The 18,069-nt window shown below is 44.1% G+C and overlaps 1 protein-coding gene across 1 annotated transcript; it reads left to right on the top strand.

Moving 5' to 3' along the window:
* Window positions 1-2,490: 2,490 nt before the first annotated feature.
* Window positions 2,491-16,757, top strand: LOC308160292 (activating transcription factor 7-interacting protein 1-like; the record flags this gene model as incomplete). Its single annotated transcript, XM_080534210.1, has 13 exons — window positions 2,491-2,612; window positions 2,856-3,003; window positions 3,225-3,732; window positions 3,961-4,130; window positions 4,570-4,707; window positions 4,808-4,879; window positions 5,127-5,185; window positions 6,044-6,435; window positions 7,388-8,005; window positions 14,886-14,987; window positions 15,224-15,316; window positions 15,727-15,800; window positions 16,287-16,757. The coding sequence occupies 13 exons, from the start codon at window positions 2,491-2,493 to the stop codon at window positions 16,755-16,757; spliced, it is 2,967 nt and encodes a 988-aa protein (XP_080390336.1).
* Between the last annotated feature and the right edge of the window lie 1,312 nt (window positions 16,758-18,069).

Consider the following 18,069-nt stretch of genomic DNA (forward strand, 5'->3'; position numbering starts at 1 on the left):
AAATTCAGTCGTTACAGCTAAGACCACAAAAACAACAACTAAATAAATAACGTGACAATTGAAGAATAAGCTAAAAATAAAATGGATCCAAAAATACATAATAAATCTAGACCACTAGACATTTTGGACCTTATATACAGTAAGCAAGGGAGGTTTAACATGTTCCAGCCTGACTACTGGCCACCCAGGTGGTGGTCCTGTGTGGTGTTCTCACCTTTGACCTCATAGCTTTGCTATTCGCCAAGTTAATTTTGACTTATTTGACTGGTGACTAGGTTAAAATATCAATGCAGATGGTTAAAACATTTCTGTTATCCAGTCTGTAGTTAGTCAGTGGCTTTAGCTGTCATGCCAAGAATTAACTTTCAAAGCTTGATCATGGTGTAGTTTGGGCTTATACCCGCTCTGATCCTCTGTGTGAGAGGGGAGGCTGGCGGAGGCTGGGGTCGGATGACGGGCTCATTGTAATGCATGGAATGGAATGTGGAATGCGTGTTTTAAAATCATTCCTCATTCCATTCCATTCCATGCATTACAATGAGCCTGTCCTCCTGTTTGTACCGCCACCAGCCTCCCCTGGGGTAGTCCTGTGTGTGTGTGTGTGTGTGTGTGTGTGTGTGTGCGTGTGTGCGCGCGCCTGTCTGTGTGTGCCTGTCTCCGTGCGTGAGTATAGCCTATATATTTGGTCCCTAAGCCCTGGGACACATCATTATTATGCTCACATCTTGCCATAATTGTGACTCAGGTGTTTGTCATGTTGTGAGCAGTAAGCGACGTAATCACACCCATTACCTGTGTTTTTGTTATAACTAAATTATAATCATATTAAAATAATAATTATAATGCCCCGCGGTGGTGTAGCGGTCTAAGCACTGGCCGCTAGTGCATGCTGCCCACCGGGGCCGGGGTTCGTATCCCGGCTCGCCAGATCCAGATATGGCCGAGGCACACGGGAAGCGGCATATTGGCCGGCCGCTTCCGAGGGGGGTATAGGAGTAGTTCTGGACTAGGATCCGTCGCGCAACACCGCCCCCGTCTGGTGTCGGAGTAACGGTACTGGGCTCGAGGAGCCAGTCAGCCTAGTCTGCCTGGCGGCCTCCTCTGGGACTGCCGACCACGGGGTCGTGCGGCGGATCCTTCGCAATAGGCAGGGGATAATTGGATGCAAAGTTGGGTTAAATTGGCTACCAAATTGGGTGAAAAGGGGATCAAATCTGAAAAAAAATTAAAAAAATAAATAAATAATTATAATAATAAAATAATAATAATAAGACGTAAATAATAATAGAAATAATTAAATTAACCTCTGAGTAAAACATGTTGGCAACTTGGTTACTCATTGTCCAGTATATCTCCTTGTCAGTGTGTATTGAATATCAAATTACCTGTGCTTGTCCTGTCTAATGCTGCATACCATTCAAGCATGAAATACGCTTCGAGTCAATCCAGTGAATACATATAAAATGTTCCTCTTATGTTTTTCTCTAGGTTGTTGGAGCTTTTTGGTGCCAAATCCATGATCGAAAACAACACTACCTCTAGGTGAGATATAAAATAAAATAAAGTGTTATATATCATAATAAACATCTATATAAATGTATTTATTTGTATTATTATATATTTAAACATGTAATATATGGTTACAGATGAGGTTATTACATGGTTCTAGGCCTGGTATACTTATTGCCACAACTGAGTTCAGTGTGGATGAAACAGTGAGGCCTAAGAGAAATCTACTTCTACAATAGTGTACACTCCTATTGGAACCTAGCCCTGAAACCCAAATACGTTCAGCAATTGGAACTGTGTACGGTAAATCAAGCACCCATTGCATAACCGTCACTGTTGCCAGCAGAGCCTGAAACTAGCAGCCCTGATTTGCTGGGGAAGTGGCCAATGAGAGTGAAGGGGGAGTGGAAGAATGCAGAGTAATGCTGCTGTCCTCTGGAATAATGTTAGTTCCACGCTGCAGAACAGGGTTGAACTACACTTGACATCCCAAAGCTTGTCAGCCAATTGAAGTGAAGGACAGTGATGAGGGTACAGTGGGTACTGCTGTCATGTTAGGAAGAGTGTAATTTTTAACGGTATGGCATTATTAGTTAAGAGAAGTTGTGAGCGAAGAAATGCTGGACTTATCGCCAGGATTTGAGATTGTGTAGTTAAGACTCGTCTGAGGTCACATTTGCTGTGTAAACTGACTTGTTGAAAAGGATAGCTAAGAATGCAGAGCTCACAATGGAAAAAGAACCTTCCAGAATAGAACAAAGGAGAGGAAACAACCCACAGGGTTCTACAGTGACCCCTAGTGTTGGCTCTGAAACACTGCAGCGCCTGCCTCATCTGTACTGCGGTGCGTAGAGGGCAGGTGGGTGTTAACAGGTGGGTGGATAATGCTGGTAACCCTCCCATGGATCCTGTCTGTCACTGTGGTGTTTCTGACCTGCTAGACTAACAGCCTCATCCCTGCTTGTCTCTTCTCAGGTGAAAATGGAAGTTGCCGTGGCGGAGGAGAAGAAGAAAATCTTCAGAGCGAGGAAGACCATGAAAATAAGCGACCGCCAGCAACTGGAGTCTCTCCACAGCACCTTGTCGTCCCCCGTCCCTACTCAGTTAAATCCCTTGCCCCCCCCTTCTCAGACCCCTCTAGTCAACGGCACGCATACAGCAGATGGACAGAAGGGGGCAGACAAGATAAAAAATGACACAGACTTGAAGAGCTCTCGCTCCACATCTCCTCTCTCCCCACCCCTGATGTTGACCCTATCGTTGTCTCCCTCCCCACCCTCCCAAAGTTCGAATGCCAAAGAAGGCACCCCTCCCTCACCCCCGTCGCCATTCCATTCCCTAAACAGCGAACTGAAAAAGATGGAAGAAGAGGGGAGGAAAGAGTGTCCTGTGTCCCCTTCAAATGAGACTGGGAAAGGACAGAACAAAGAGGTGACCACAAAGATGGAGGACAAGAAGAAAGAAGAGAAAGAAGCCACTGGCGCGAAAAAAGAGGTTTGTATGAGAGAGAGAGAAATAATATTAGTATTACAAGACAGCAAAGATAGGTCAAAACAGGTCAAAGAGGACATTTGGGTCATGGTTTGATACTGCTGAAGATGGATTAGGGGGTCCAAGCATTGCTGGAACTTTGTTTGTTTTTTAGCTAGCATTAGGTGGTTTGGCGGCTCGCTAACTGTAGCCAAGTTTACTTATCTGGTTGTTCCCTTCTCCAGGAGACGAGCGCTACAACAGAGGACAAAGCCGTGGATTCTGCTAAGGATTCTCAGTCCTCTCAGTCCGCTGTTTCACCTGGCACGTCTGCCAAAGAGTCCGGGAAGGACAAGGGGACGAAGGGGACGAAGCAGGATGACATTGTGGCCATGGAAACGGATAAGGACAGTACAGAGAACAAGGCCCCTGAGGAGAAGTCCTGCTCACCAAAGGTTACCGTCACAGCCGCCCCTAAGGCTACCAAGGCAGCCCCCAATCCCTCCCCAACCTCTGCCCCCGAGGCTGATCAGGACATGAAAGAGGAGGAGGAGGAGGAAGAGGACAAGGGAGAGAAGGATGATAAACAAAAAGCGAAGGAAGGATTAACTGTAAAGGTGGAGAAGAAAATGAAGGAAAAGTTGGAAGTCGACTCCTCCAGTGTGAAAAAGGAGATAAAAGTGAAAGCGCAGGTTCACGCAGAGTTTAATTCTACCACATCTCATCCCTCATCCACCTCTTCTTCAGCCACAGGTATGAAGCAGAATCAGAATCACAAATTCTAACAGGAGGACCTATCCTAGCTAAACTGGCCAGTGGTCCAGAATTTTTGGACATTAGTTTTCGGGGGTGGGGGGGGGGCAATATGGGAATACACAACATAAACATAAAAAACAATCATAATGCACAAGTATGCTGCAAAGGAAATGTATTCCTGTGGTGGCCGCTAACTAAACAAATTGCATCACACTCTCTTTACAGTTGTGAAGGAGGAGAAGGGCACTGTGTCTGGACTGAAGCGTCCTACACCTGAGGGCAACGTGAAGGTGGAGAGAGAGGGGAAGAGGCAGAGGGTGGACGGCGTGGCGTTAGAAGCACAGCTGGAGCTGAAAATCACTGCGAATGCGGGCAGTCGCCTTAAACTTGAAAAGGTTTGTTTGACTGTCTGACCATTGGAAGACGAGTTGTTTGTTCTCATGGGTTGACGTTTCTTCCCTGTGGGGAAATTCCAGATAGTTTACTTTGTGTCAGATTTGAAAGAGTCTCTGTTATATTTTTAGCTCAGGCCACACACATTGAAGAAGGCTTCGGCCTAAACCTTTGGGTGTGCACTTCTGCATGATAGAGGGGGAAAACATAAGATACATTTAATTTAAAAATAATAAGAAAAAATAAGTAATTCTTCCTTCTCCCTAGCATTATGACTGCCAATGGCCCCTGGTCCTAGCATATATTTATTTTTCTTATGATGACTGATGGATAGATGATTCAATTAGACAAATGTATTTGTTGTAAGTCGCTTAGGATAAAGGCGTCTGCTAAATGCCAAAAATGTAAATGTCTGAACCTTTCATTGTCTCTCTTCCTCAGGTCGTACAGCAGTTGGTGGAGGAGCGGTTGCGGGTGCTGCAACTGACTGTCTTCGACCAGAATTTACAGGAGCTGAAGGAACGCGTGGAGAAGATTGACAGTGCCACCAAACACCAGAGCAACTTTAACACATTACAGGTAAGCTCCTTTTTTTTGGGGGGGGGGGGGGGGGGGGGTAAGTTATCCTTACAACTAGAAAGTCTCACATTTTATCATTGTCTCTCTGACTCTTTTTCAGGCCAAGATTGCAAGACTAGCAAAAAAATGTGGAGAGGCCAACCAGGCCTCAGAAAACAAAAAAAAACAGGAGGTAATAAATGTCATAATTTTCATTATTTCAAATGTAATTACTAGGTAAATTCTTTGCAACCAGGAAAATGCTTCAATTGGGGGAATAGTACAAAAAGTTTTGTACTTTTGGTAGTGGCGGGATCATTAAAAATATATATATATATGTGTCACAGAAATAGTTTGAGGTCATCTAGCTAGTCGATACATATTGAGCTGTCCAATTAAAGGAGTGTTAACGATGTTCATTTAATTTGTAATTTTAGCAGGTGCTCACATCCCCTGTTGCCAAGGCTGCACCTGTGACAACCACCACTCCCACACAACGGTAAGTGTCCACTCCTGCTGCTGCTGCCTCCTTATTTAGAAGGCTTTTAATTACTTGGAAGCAATTCCATAGGATCATTAGGATATTATGACCAAGAGTATTCGAAACAGATTTAGCAGCGAATATATTCTATAAATGTGAGACGCGTGTTGTTAAGTTGAAATATTACAGTAAATTATATAGTACTGTATTAGTTCACTCAACACATCATATATTAGTCTCAGTATTCACAGTTTTCAGACATTTAAATCTCCCCATGGCAGACCTTCACCTAATCTTTCAGTTTTCTTTACTTTACTTTAACATTTTCATTGTTTTGGTTTTTTTTGCAGCGTGAAATGTATTTCCTTTCCTTTGTCATTCAAATCATGCTGCAGTGTGTTTTTATCATTGTATGTGGATTTATCATTGTGCCTTTGTATGAACGTGACAATACGGGCCTGAAGCCAATACCACACACGGAACCACACACACAACGCGTGATTGAACATGTGTGGTTCTGTCCTGGAACGTTATCCGTTAACACTTAAGGCTGGAGATTTAAGTCTTGTGAAGATTGAAATAAGGGCCTAAAACCATACTTTCGGGAAAACAGATCATAATTATCTTTTATCAGGACCGCCTTTACTTGACCATTTGAGTGCCTTTCTCTCACATTTTCCCCAAAATTTCCCACCTTGACTATTTTGTTTGGATTAAATGAGTCACAACTTTTTTTTTCGCCTGCAAAACACCACGTGGTTCAAGGTCCAGAGTCTTGTGACGTTATACAATGTGAAGCTTGATCAACCTCATGCTGTACACAGTAATACAGTTATGCAGAAACCCGATCCAACTGCACCTCTCCTCCCCCAACAGCGTGCTTCGAAGGCAGCCGCTGGAGATGCAGTCTGGGGTACAGAGAGAGAGGCGGGCGCCCTCTGTTGGTAGGACACCGCTACTGTCAATAGAGAAGGAAGAGGAAACAGAGGAAGAGGAGGAGGATGATGAAAAGCCGCCAATCACCCAGAGACGACAACCAATCAAGAAAGAGCCGCTGGAACAAGACAATAGAGGAAGTACACGAGCAGACATCACCCTCCGTCCCCTCAGCAAGGAGAGGGAGAGACAGCTGTATTACGACTGCAGAACCGGCACAGGGAAGGCTAGAATCGAACGCTACGCAGTGTACCTGTTCCGGAACATAGTCCCTTACGAGCACTACTCGGACTGGGTCAACAATGTGAATTACGTAGGCCTTGCCCATCAACGTGCGAGAGACTATGAAGGCGCATTTACAACATCGGTTCAACAATATGTGCAGTGAAGACTGGAGAAAGATTCGGGACTCTATCATTGAACTGCTTAGAGTGAAAAGAAGCAGACTTTTCTTTATGTCGAAATAGTATTTTACGTGTTATTATACGTTTATTTTGCAAACTTCTGTGTGTTCTATTGAAATTTGGTTACAAAATTATTTCTGGATGGAGAGTCTTCATGGGTGCAGTTGCAATCGTTGTTATGAATGTAAAGATGTGTTATGTTCTTTAACCATGAAAAGTATGTTGCCTCATAATATTCCTTAATACACTTAACTATGAATTAAAAAAATAAATTCTTGAATTTACATAATTTCGAGATTAAGACATTTTTCTGGATTTTATTTTATTGATACAAAAATAAGTTTGAGGTTTTTTTTGGGGGGGGGGGGTTTGTTTTTGCTTGTATGACACCACAGCGCCTGCCCAAAATGTTAAGTGCACACAGCAAAACTCCCGGAAAATCCTACATATGGAGTGGACCGTCTCATGTTCATCACAAAAGCCCCACAAAGAATTGTTTAAATGGCCAAAATGTATGGGTCAAAGCACGGACCCATGCTCTGTCCTCCCTTGTCTATATAACTTCTTAAAAACAACTCAAAGCATTCTACATCTCTCTAAACAGGCTAGTGAGGACCACTATGGAGGTAAAGCAAACGCCCACAGCCCTGGGTCCTACCAACACTACAGGTGAGGATCCTTTCTCTGACTTACTCCCATGAATATCTCCCTTGCCTGTGTGTGATAAGGATGTTATACTGAATTAGGGGCTCGAACCCACAACCATGAGATATATTTAAAAAAAAAGATTTAATACATGACCTGTAACATTACCTGGCCTGCAGACCGTGTCTACTGAACTCACCTGTTCTTATCCTTTCTATTGTGTCAGTCTCTCCAGCTCAGTCCAAGCAGTTGCCCACCGCCACCACTGCCATGGTGTCGCAGACCCCCTTCCTCCACCTGATCCCCACCACCTCCAACACGTCCTCCTCGCTCGCCACCGTCTCCTCCCAGGGCCAGACAGGCACCCTGCTGCTGAAAACCACGTCGGGCGGCAACATGGTGGGCCAGGGCCAGCCCCTCCTCATCCAGCTGCCCCTGTCCGGCGTGAACGGCCAGCCCGGGACCCTGGTCAACATCCCTGTCTCTTCTTTCGGCTCGGTCAACTCCCTCAACAAGGCCATGACCACCACCCCCGGCACCACCTACATCCTCAAGGCGGCCCCCTCCACCGCCATCATGTCCACCACGGTCTCTGGCCTTCAGGCCTCCAACACCCGCCTTTCCCCGGCCCAGGTGACCCTGGCCCGGGCGGTGTACCAGGGGGGCGCGGGGGGTATTAGTACGCCCAGTGCGGGGGTGTCAGTGACTACAGCGAGGGCGCCGGCGATGTGCGCCCCCGTGGCGGGGGTGGTGTCGTCCTCGTCGTCCTCGTTGTCTTCGGCTTCAGGACCGGCAGCTACAGGCTCGGCCGCTCCAGGGACTCCCTCTGGGACCGCCATGACGTCCAAGACAGGTGGGTTTGTCCTTAACAGGTTTACTGTGACAGTTTTTTTTTTTTTATAGATAGTTTTTGGTTATTTGTAATATATAATCATATATAATATATGCCATTTATCTGACACTTGTATCGAAAGCCACTTACACTGCAATGACTACATACATTTGGCAGTACCGTATTTTCCGGACTATACGTCGCTCCGGAGTATAAGTCGCAGGAGCCAAAAATGTGTAATGTAGAGGAAAAAAACATATATAAGTCGCACTGGACTATTAAGAAATTTATTTCACAAAATCCAAGACCAAGAAGACATTTAGGGTGAATCCCAATTCACCACTCTGGCTCCGTTTTCAACCCTAATCTCCGTTTTGCGCGTTCACGTGTAGCCGTAGTGGCGTCCCAATTCATTACTCATTTAGGGTTAGGGTTAGGATTAGGGTTAGGGTTGGCTCCAAACGGAGAAAATCTTGACCCTCGTTCGATTCGGAGCCATGAGACTCCCTTCCGGCATGCATTGCGAAACATCTACAAAAATGTTCTTTTCGCTCTCGTAATACGGAAGCGAGCCTGAAATGTCATTTACTTTTTCTGGAATTACTTGTAATTAAAGACTTGAAAAAATATGATAACCATCGTATTATCTTAGTTTAATGTCATTACAATGCATTATAGACCTTTTATTTATAACAAGCATAACCCAAAAATCGCTTTTATGTCAGTGCTGTGTCTAACGTGACAGTAACGCAACGCTGCATGACAGTCGAGCATTTCAGAGATGTACAATCATAAATAAATTATTACCTGTGGCGTTTGACAGCGGATGATGGTACACATATGTCAAGTTATCTGTCAAACGTTCGTCTTACTTGTACATGATGCGCATTTTGACCTATTTCCATGTAGCAGCACCCGCAATCTAATCCGAGCAGTTGTTATTAGGTAATATTATTAATGGGTTGTATCATTCATTTAAATGCATTATAGACCTTTTCTTTATAACAAGCACAACAACAACAAAACGTTATTATGCCGATGTGCTGTGTGTCTAACGTTACAAGCTGATTTGTGCATGACAGCCGCGCATCAGTGGAGCCCCTAGACTTTTGGGGGCCCTAAGCAAACAACATTATGGAGGCCCCTGGTAAGGGTCTTAGGCGGGTGACGATGTGGACATTTTTAAATGTATTTATTTCCCTGACACTAAAATATAATACGGTTTTACAAAGTTCGCGCATATGCGCGCGCTCGTGTGTGTGTAAGTAAAAAAAACAGTCTGAAAGACTAGCGTCTCTTTTACAAAGGAGCCCTGGCCAAGACAGCCACAATACAACAATTACATTTGACATAATAAAACATGCAAAGGACATTACATAAAAACAGTAAAAACAGTACATGACCACAGGTACAGTAGCACACCTAGTACACATTGCGACATACTGGACCACAAGTAGCATACAAATTACATGCAACATGGAGCATGTAAATGATGCATGTAAATGCATGTAAATGATGGATCTTATCATTAATCATTTTTAAAGGCTTTAATATAGGCTACATGATGTATTAACTATTTATATTTTGTACCCAGATGTCAAATAAATACGTAACAAATGAATAGTTAACTTAAAAAAAAAACTGCCCCGCTGAACCAATGAGAAGGACGGGGGGGCGGTGCTTCCCATCGGTCCGGCCTATCAGTGTCCTAGATTTGCCGCTCGCTCCGGGCGGCACATAGAATCCGTTCTATGGATAAAGGTCTCCAGACGTTTGGAGCGAGAGCAAAGCGGAAGTGGAAACGGCTGGCACCGCGAGACTAGCCAGCTATCAATAAACTACAATTCATCAGAGCAATTGCGCGTCATCTCCCTGTCATCAGAATGATCACGCCCCTTTTTGGGTGATAGAAGGGGAGAAGTTTGACTGGCGGTCAATGGGAATTTCTGGTCTTCGCTACTTTAATCCGATAAAATAAGAAAACCGTAGTGCTTTTTAGATATTAGGAGCCCAAATCTGATGGCCAGTTAGGCAAACTATATTATAGTGTCGTTGCCGATCAATGATCGACGTCGCTATATAGAGAAAATAATGAAATAGGGGTTGATTCATCAGAGCAGTCATACGTCATCTCCCTGTCATCAGGGATTTGTAGTTCTTCATTTGATTTGCCGTGTAAATCCCCAGACTGCCCAAATCCGATTGCCAGTCAGGCAAACAATTATATAGTGTCGTTGCCGATCAATGATCGACGTCGTTATATGGAGAACATTTATGAAATAGGCAATGAATGTGTGTCCTTTCAGTCTGCCTCCATGAACCACCCGACCCAAAGGCCTGAGGTGTTGTAGGAGGTATGAATATGATTTAGGGGGTATTTAGTATAACAGGCTAATGGGTTTATTGTGAGTTTACTTTGATTGTTTGTTTATTGCCTAGATCACCGTATTGAGAAGTCATATGGTTATGGGGGGTGATATTGCAAGGTAATTTAAGCACCTGCGCACCTTGCATGGTGGTAGTGGAGAGAGAGGGGAGCGATGTATTTTTGTTGACCGCATTATACGCATATTCTATACGCATTGTTTGTTATTTTTCTGGTTTTGATCGCTTATGGATTATTTTTGTACGTCGCCAAGTTTGACTGTTCTATTCAATAAATGTCCAATGTGACAATTGCCCTCCTCCACCGGCCCTAGTTTTGGATCTAGCTTGCTGTTCATTATTTTCATGATAAAACGTCATAACATCTTCATATACACCATACAGTAGACACTGAACAGTAGACATAAGACATGTTCATAAATGTTTATCTTATATGTGTATATGTTTGTGAATATGTGAATATGTTTTCAGTTTTTTTGCACCTTCGGAAGAGCCACTACAATTTCATTGTATAGGCAACTGTACAACGACAATAAAGTCTATTCTATTCTATTCTATACAGGATAAATACTGATTAACAGTAGGCTACTTTGGCAAATGCCCATTGAACAGATTTATTTATTATCCTATCTTAAGAAAACTAATGTAACACTCCCATCTGGAAAAAAAAAAATGTGGAAAAAAAAATGTGAATTGTTTGGTGGCCCCAAGCAATTGCCTTGGTTGCCTCTATGGACGGGGCGCCTCTGCCGCGCATTGACATATTTCCATGTCTGATGTCTAATGTCTAATGTCTGATGTACTAATATCATTTCAATGCATTATAGACCTTTTCTTTATAACAAGCATAACAAAAGAAATCGCTGTTATGCCGAGGTGCTTAACATAGAAAGTTCCACAGCGCTTGGGACAGCGGGCAGGACACCGGAGCGTGTTTGTCACAGGCTGCCCCGGCGTCAGCCTTCCCAATATAAATAAATTGGTGCGCGATTCACATTTCAGAGATGTACATCATGTTTATTTAGAAATAAATTATTACCTGTGGTGTTTGACAACATGATAGGCGTTCCTGTCACATCGCATTTCGTAACGTCATAAAATTAAATCTGTAAGTCATGCATTTTTCCATGTTTCCCTTTGATGGCATATGACGCCGTAAATGTAACTAAAGTTCAGCCTCGAAGTTGTTGCACTGTTGTCCTAAATCAAGCAGGGTTGGGCCGTGTTAGTACCTGGATGGGAGACCGCCTGCTGTAAGCTTTTCGTTCCTCCGCCTTACCGAGGAGAGGCGCGTGCCGCGGCCGAGGAGAGTGCACTCTTTCCGGATAGACATTTATGCATGCTCTCGGGGTTCGAAACATAACTTCCCGGGGTGCCAGCGGGTTGGTTGATGGCTCAAAATGACCGTATACCGATGGTGAAGTTAGCAAAGTAGTATTGTGTTTGTACCACCTTCATAGCCGGTGTTATTCTCGGACAAACACGGTGCCCGGAGGCACCCTTTGCGGGTTAATAGCTGTGGTTTACCGTGGGTTAGGATAACAATTCAAACGTGTCCGGATAGGGGAGAGGACAGGGAATCTGAAACCATTTGAATGGTGTCGATACGACACAAATCCCGGGTAGAACTTCTCTCCAGCATGATAATGAAGCATTATTCTTTTTTATTTGATGACTTGTTTGATCGATTGATAGCGTTCAAGTTCATTCAAGTTGTGAATGAATCGCGAGCGTCAATGCTTTTCTACGATACTACGTGTAATGTCACTTGGACATAGAATAATAAGACACTTGAGTCTGGGTTCAACAAAGGTATAACCAGTTTACCTCGGTTCTCTCGACACCTGTCAGTCACCTAGTGGTATATCACGAACTCTCTCTAAGGCGCATGCGCTGTCCTGACTATGAATTAACCCATTAGGCCTTAGGCAAGTTATTCAACTACACAATAGCACACAGAACAACAGGCTGAATAGGTGTCCGGTATGTTAACGTAACACATTAACAGTTATTCAGCTACACAATAGCATAAAGAACATACATGGGAGGCTGAATAGGCTAAATTAACATAACAAGCCAGTGAGTCCAACAAGCAAGTTACAAGTAAGCAAGTTCACCAAGCTCCAGTTCATTTCTTCAGTGGTACCGGAGTGGCATATAGCCCAGAGCGCCCTCTCGCGGCTGTAGACGGTAATGTTTACTCCTTGGTTCATGTCAGTCAGTATGAAATTATATATATTTTGATATATAAGTCGCACATGACTATAAGTCGCAGGACCAGCCAAACTATGAACTTACAGTGGGTTCGGAAAGTATTCAGACCCCCTTACATTTTTCACTCTGTCATATTGCAGCCATTTGCTAAAATCAATTAATTTCATTTTTTTCCTCGTTCATGCACACACAGCACCCAATATTGTCAGAAAAACACAGACTTGTAGAAATGTTTGCAGATTTATTAAAAAATAAACACTGAAATATCACATGGCCATAAGTATTCAGACCCTTTGCTGTGACACTTGTATATTTAACTCAGGTAGGTGCTGTCCAATTCTTCTGATCATCCTTGAGATGGGCCTACACCTTCATTGGAGTCCAGCTGTGCTTAATTATATTGATTGGACTTGATTAGGAAAAGCACACACCTGTCAATATAAGACCTTACAGCTCACAGTGTAAAGTCAGAGCAAATGAGAATCATGATGTCGAAGGAACTGACTGAAGAGCTGAGAGACAGAATTGTGGCAAGGCACAGATCTGGCCAAGGCTACAACAAAAAAATTCTGTTACACTTAAGGTTCCTAAGAGCACAGTGGCCTCCATAATCCTTAAATGGAAGAAGTTTGGGACGACCAGGACTCTTCCTCGAACTGGCCGTCCGGCCAAACTGAGCATCCGGGGGAGAAGAGCCATGGTGAGAGAGGTAAAGAAGAACCCAAAGATCACTCTGGCTGAGCTCCAGAGATGCAGCGGGGAGATGGGACAAAGTTCTAGAAAGACAACCATCACTGCAGCCCTCCACCAGTCGGGGCTTTATGGCAGAGTGGCCCGACGGAAGCCTCTCCTCAGTGCAAAACACATGAAAGCCCGCATCGAGTTTGCCAAAAAACACCTGAAGGACTCCCAGACTCTGAGAAATGAAGTTCTCTGGTCTGATGAGACCAAAATCGAACTTTTTGGTCTTAATTCTAAGCGGTATGTGTGGAGAACACCTGGCACTGCTCATCACCTGCCTAATACCATCCCTACAGTGAATCATGGTGGTGGCAGCATCAGGCTGTGGGGATGTTTTTCAGCTGCAGGGACAGGATGACTGGTTGCAATTGAAGGAAAGATGAATGCAGCCAAGTACATTGATATCCTGGACAAAAAACATTTCCAGAGTGTACACGACCTCAGAATGGGCCGAAGGTTCACCTTCCAACAAGACAATGATCCCAAGCACACAGCTAAAATAACGAAGGAGTGGTTTCAGAACAACTCTGTGAATGTTCTTGAATGGCCGAGCCAGAGTCCTGACTTAAATCCAATTGAGCATCTCTGGAGAGACCTAAAGATGGCTGTCCACCAACGTTCACCATCCAACCTGACAGAACTGGAGAGGATCTGCAAAGAGGAATGGCAAAAGATCCCCAAATCCAGGTGTGAAAAACTTGTTGGATCATTCCCAAGAAGACTCATGGCTGTATTGGCTCAAAAAGGTGCTTCTACTAAATACTGAGCAAAGGGTCTGAATACCTATGGCCATGTGATATTTCAGTGTTTATTTTGTAATAAATCTGCAAAAATGTCTACAAGTCTGTGTTTTTCTGACAATATTGGGTGCTGTGTGTGCATGAACGAGGAAATAAATTAAATTAATTGATTTTAGAAAATGGCTGCAATATGTCAGTGTGAAAAACTTAAGGGGGTCTGAATACTTTCCGAACCCACTGTATAGTCCGGAAAATATGGTATATATGGTCCCAGCGGGAATCTAACCCACAACCTAAGCGTTGTTAGCACTTAAGTTCTACCTGTTATATTATTTATTATTTATTATTATTTGTTTTTTACAATCGTTTTTTTAATTGAATACACGTGATTCCTTTTACATAAACGGTTAGGGTTAGGTCGTAACAGACAATTAATTTGGTTTGTATATATTGCTCTTCAAATGGTGTCCTTCCATTAGGACTTGGTCCCACACCAGTCTTTTCTTGGTGTAAGCAGTAGTATTTTTTGGGGAAGTAGTGTTTCCATCACCCAGCGTGATTCTGAGGACTTGGGGTGAGCAGGGAGGAGCAAACTATGTCCCTGGTCCGAAGTTCCAAAAAAGATCCCCATGACCCCAAGTCAGGGATGGTCCACTAAGACCGTGGCTCAGAACGTTTTGGGGCCTGTCCTGCGAATGGAAGTGACTTTACCTTTCAATTCACTCAGAGAGCAACGCCATGCATTTTTGGCATTTAGCAGACGCCGCCTTATTCCAAACATTCCGTGCAATGTCTCTCAATGTCATCTTTCTCATTTTCAGATAATCAAGCTACAGGGTCTATCCCAACCAAAACTACTGGCCAGGGGCCTCGTCTCAAAAATTCCTTCATAGATCTCACTGAGGATGATGACGACGTGCAAGGTGAGGAAGACCGAACACCATCCCTTCACTTTCTTCACCTCTATTCCATTGATCGTTTCATTCCTACTCCCCTCCTCATTGTTAATTCAGTTAAAAACACATAATTTCTCCCAGAAGAACGATTATTTTCTCCTCTCTTTGCAATTCTCTCGTCTAGTTTTCCTCACACTTTCCTCCTCTCTTTATAACCTCTTTTTATCGTCCTTTAATAATTCCCTCTTTCCTCTTTTCCTTAGTGACTGGTGTAAGTAAGGCCAAAGTGACAACAGCGTCCTCTTCGGTTACCCAACGTACCCCTGGGCCTCCCCCACTGATCAGCACTCCTACTGGTGAGGCCCACAATGCTGTGTGTGTGTGTGTGTGTGTGTGTGTGTGTGTGTGTGTGTGTGTGTGTGCGTGTGTGCGTGTGTGCGTGTGTGCGCGTGTGCGCATGTGTATATAATGAATGACTTTGTCATATCCTCATGACATTTCTTCAACCCTCATCATCCGAGTAGAGAATAGGATAATATCACCGGACTCTACACCCCCCCCTCCCCGTTCGCTGACTCTGTGTTCCATGTTACTTGTTGTTTCTGTGTTTCCCATATCCCCTATATTGTCAGCGTCTTTGAGCCTCGGAAAAGCGCTATATGAATTAAATAAATTATTAATTATTATTATTATTATCAAAGATTATTATTAGTATTTATCTTGAGAAACTGTGTGTAATTTGAGTTTTTTTTTATTTTTGCCAAAGGTACTACAGCAAGAGCATCTCCTCAAAGTTCCGTGAGCAGTCCTCAACTCACGGTCCACCATCGCCCCCCTCTGGTGAGATTCTAGATATCTACTACAAAAGTGCACATTTATTTATTGAAATTCCACTTCAATATGGAGTAAATGTGTATAGGCCTGTGTCACACACATATGAAACTTTTCTCTAAAATATCTTGTCTATTGTACTCTTAAGTAAGTAGTAAGTAAGTAAGTAACGTTTATTTATATAGCACAAAATGTACAACGACAAGAGCCGCCCAAAGTGCTTAACAGATACAATATAAAGAGAAAAACAAGGTAAAAGGGATACAGATTAAAGAAAAAAACAGACAAAATAGAAAAATACACTAAAAGCAAGGTGCAGTACAAATAAAAGTGCAAAGAGTGCAGTGTCGGGAAGGCAGGCTCACCTCAGGTCAAAGGCCAGGGAGAAAAGATGTGTTTTTACTAGTTTTTTAAAAGCCTCTTAAAACTACATGCTGGACCTTTCATTTGATTGTTAATATATATCTGATCACTAATTCATATCTCCTCCCGTAGGACTCCCCATCGAAAGCACGCCTGGGAAACACTACCAACACTACTAGAGCCCCCTCCACTGCCCTGCCCCCCTTACCCACCGCCCCCCCGAACCCCACACGCCTGCCCCTGGAGGCCACCCAAACCTCGCCCCCCCAGCAGCCTCAGCTGAAGCTGGCCCGGGTGCAGAGCCAGAACGGCTTTGTGTTGTCCTGGTGCGTGGCGGAGACGGACCGCAGCTGTGCTGCCGTGGAGAGCTACCACCTGTTCGCCTACCACCAGGAGGCCAGCGGCCTACCACCAGGAGGCCAGCAGCACTGGAAAAAGATCGGGGAGGTGAAGGCCCTCCCGCTGCCCATGGCCTGCACGTTGACTCAGTTCGTCTCTGGATCCACGTATTACTTTGCCGTTCGGGCGCGTGACGTCTACGGTCGCTTCGGACACTTCTGTGAGCCTCAGTGCACTGATGTCATCAGCCCCGCCTCAAGCTAAGGAAGGGGAAAAGGGTCATTTCACAGTACAGGAAAGTTGAAAGGACTGTTCATTTCTTTCCGTATGGTTTTAGGAGGCTTGAGTGTTGACAAATACATGTATGAACACACACACGCACACATTCGGAAACACCTAAATGTATACTGATGGACTCAAGACTACTCCGATTGGGTAATAGGATTTGGCAACGGTTACTGCTGTGCCTACATACGTATTGTATATTTTTTGTGACTTATGAAGCTATTGTACATAAGTGGATTACCGCCCCCCCCCCCCCCCTTCGATATTTATGTTGATTTCTGGTTTGGATGTTATTTAGCCTGTTGTTCACTGTTCTGCTTCACTTTGTCTCAGTCCTAACATTCCTCCTCATTGTAACCAATCGTGATCAAAAAAACTAATCTGCATGCAACTGAATCAACCTTCAACCAATCAGAACACTGAACCAAACCATCGAACCAGCCCCATTTTTTGTCGAGTACGCTGACTTTATAGGAATGGCAAGTTCAATAAAAGGTTTTATTGAAGTCAAGTCACGTCTTTGTGTAATGATTGCCTGCTTGCTGCTGCTTGAGTCCCTAATTGCTTTTATTACTATGAGATTGTCATGGGTTGACTACAAAGTCCTTCTTCTCACGCACAAATGCATCAACGGACACGCACCTCCCTATCTACAAGAACTCATCACTCCACAAACCTCCACCCGCACCCTCAGGTCTTCAAACAGTTTGCTCCTCCAGGTCCCCAATACCAGGCTCCGCACCATGGGGGACCGAGCCTTCTGTTCGGCTGCGCTGTGCCTGTGGAACAGCCTTCCTAGCCAGCTAAGGGCAGTACAGAGCCTGTGGAACAGCCTTCCTAGCCAGCTAAGGGCAGTACAGAGCCTGTGGAACAGCCTTCCTAGCCAGCTAAGGGCAGTACAGAGCCTGTGGAACAGCCTTCCTAGCCAGCTAAGGGCAGTACAGAGCCTGTGGAACAGCCTTCCTAGCCAGCTAAGGGCAGTACAGAGCCTGTAGAACAGCCTTCCTAGCCAGCTAAGGGCAGTACAGAGCCTGGACTCTTTTAAGACAGGCCTTTGACTGTTGAACTGTGTTCATTCTTGTGATTTATTTTGTGTTTTTTTACTATGTTTTTAACTTATTATGTTTTTTGTTTTTTTTACTCTGTAGCACTCTGAGATTCTTTTGAATGAAAAGTGCAATACAAATAAGGGGTAGTGGTGGTCTAGTGGATAGTGAGTTGGACTTGTGATCGGAAGGTTGTGAGTTCAAATCCCGCCTGAAGCCACACCACTACTAGTGTGCCCTTGGGT

Source organism: Nansenia antarctica, assembly GCF_963989245.1.
Source record: "Nansenia antarctica genome assembly, chromosome: 6".
NCBI lineage: Eukaryota > Metazoa > Chordata > Actinopteri > Argentiniformes > Microstomatidae > Nansenia > Nansenia antarctica.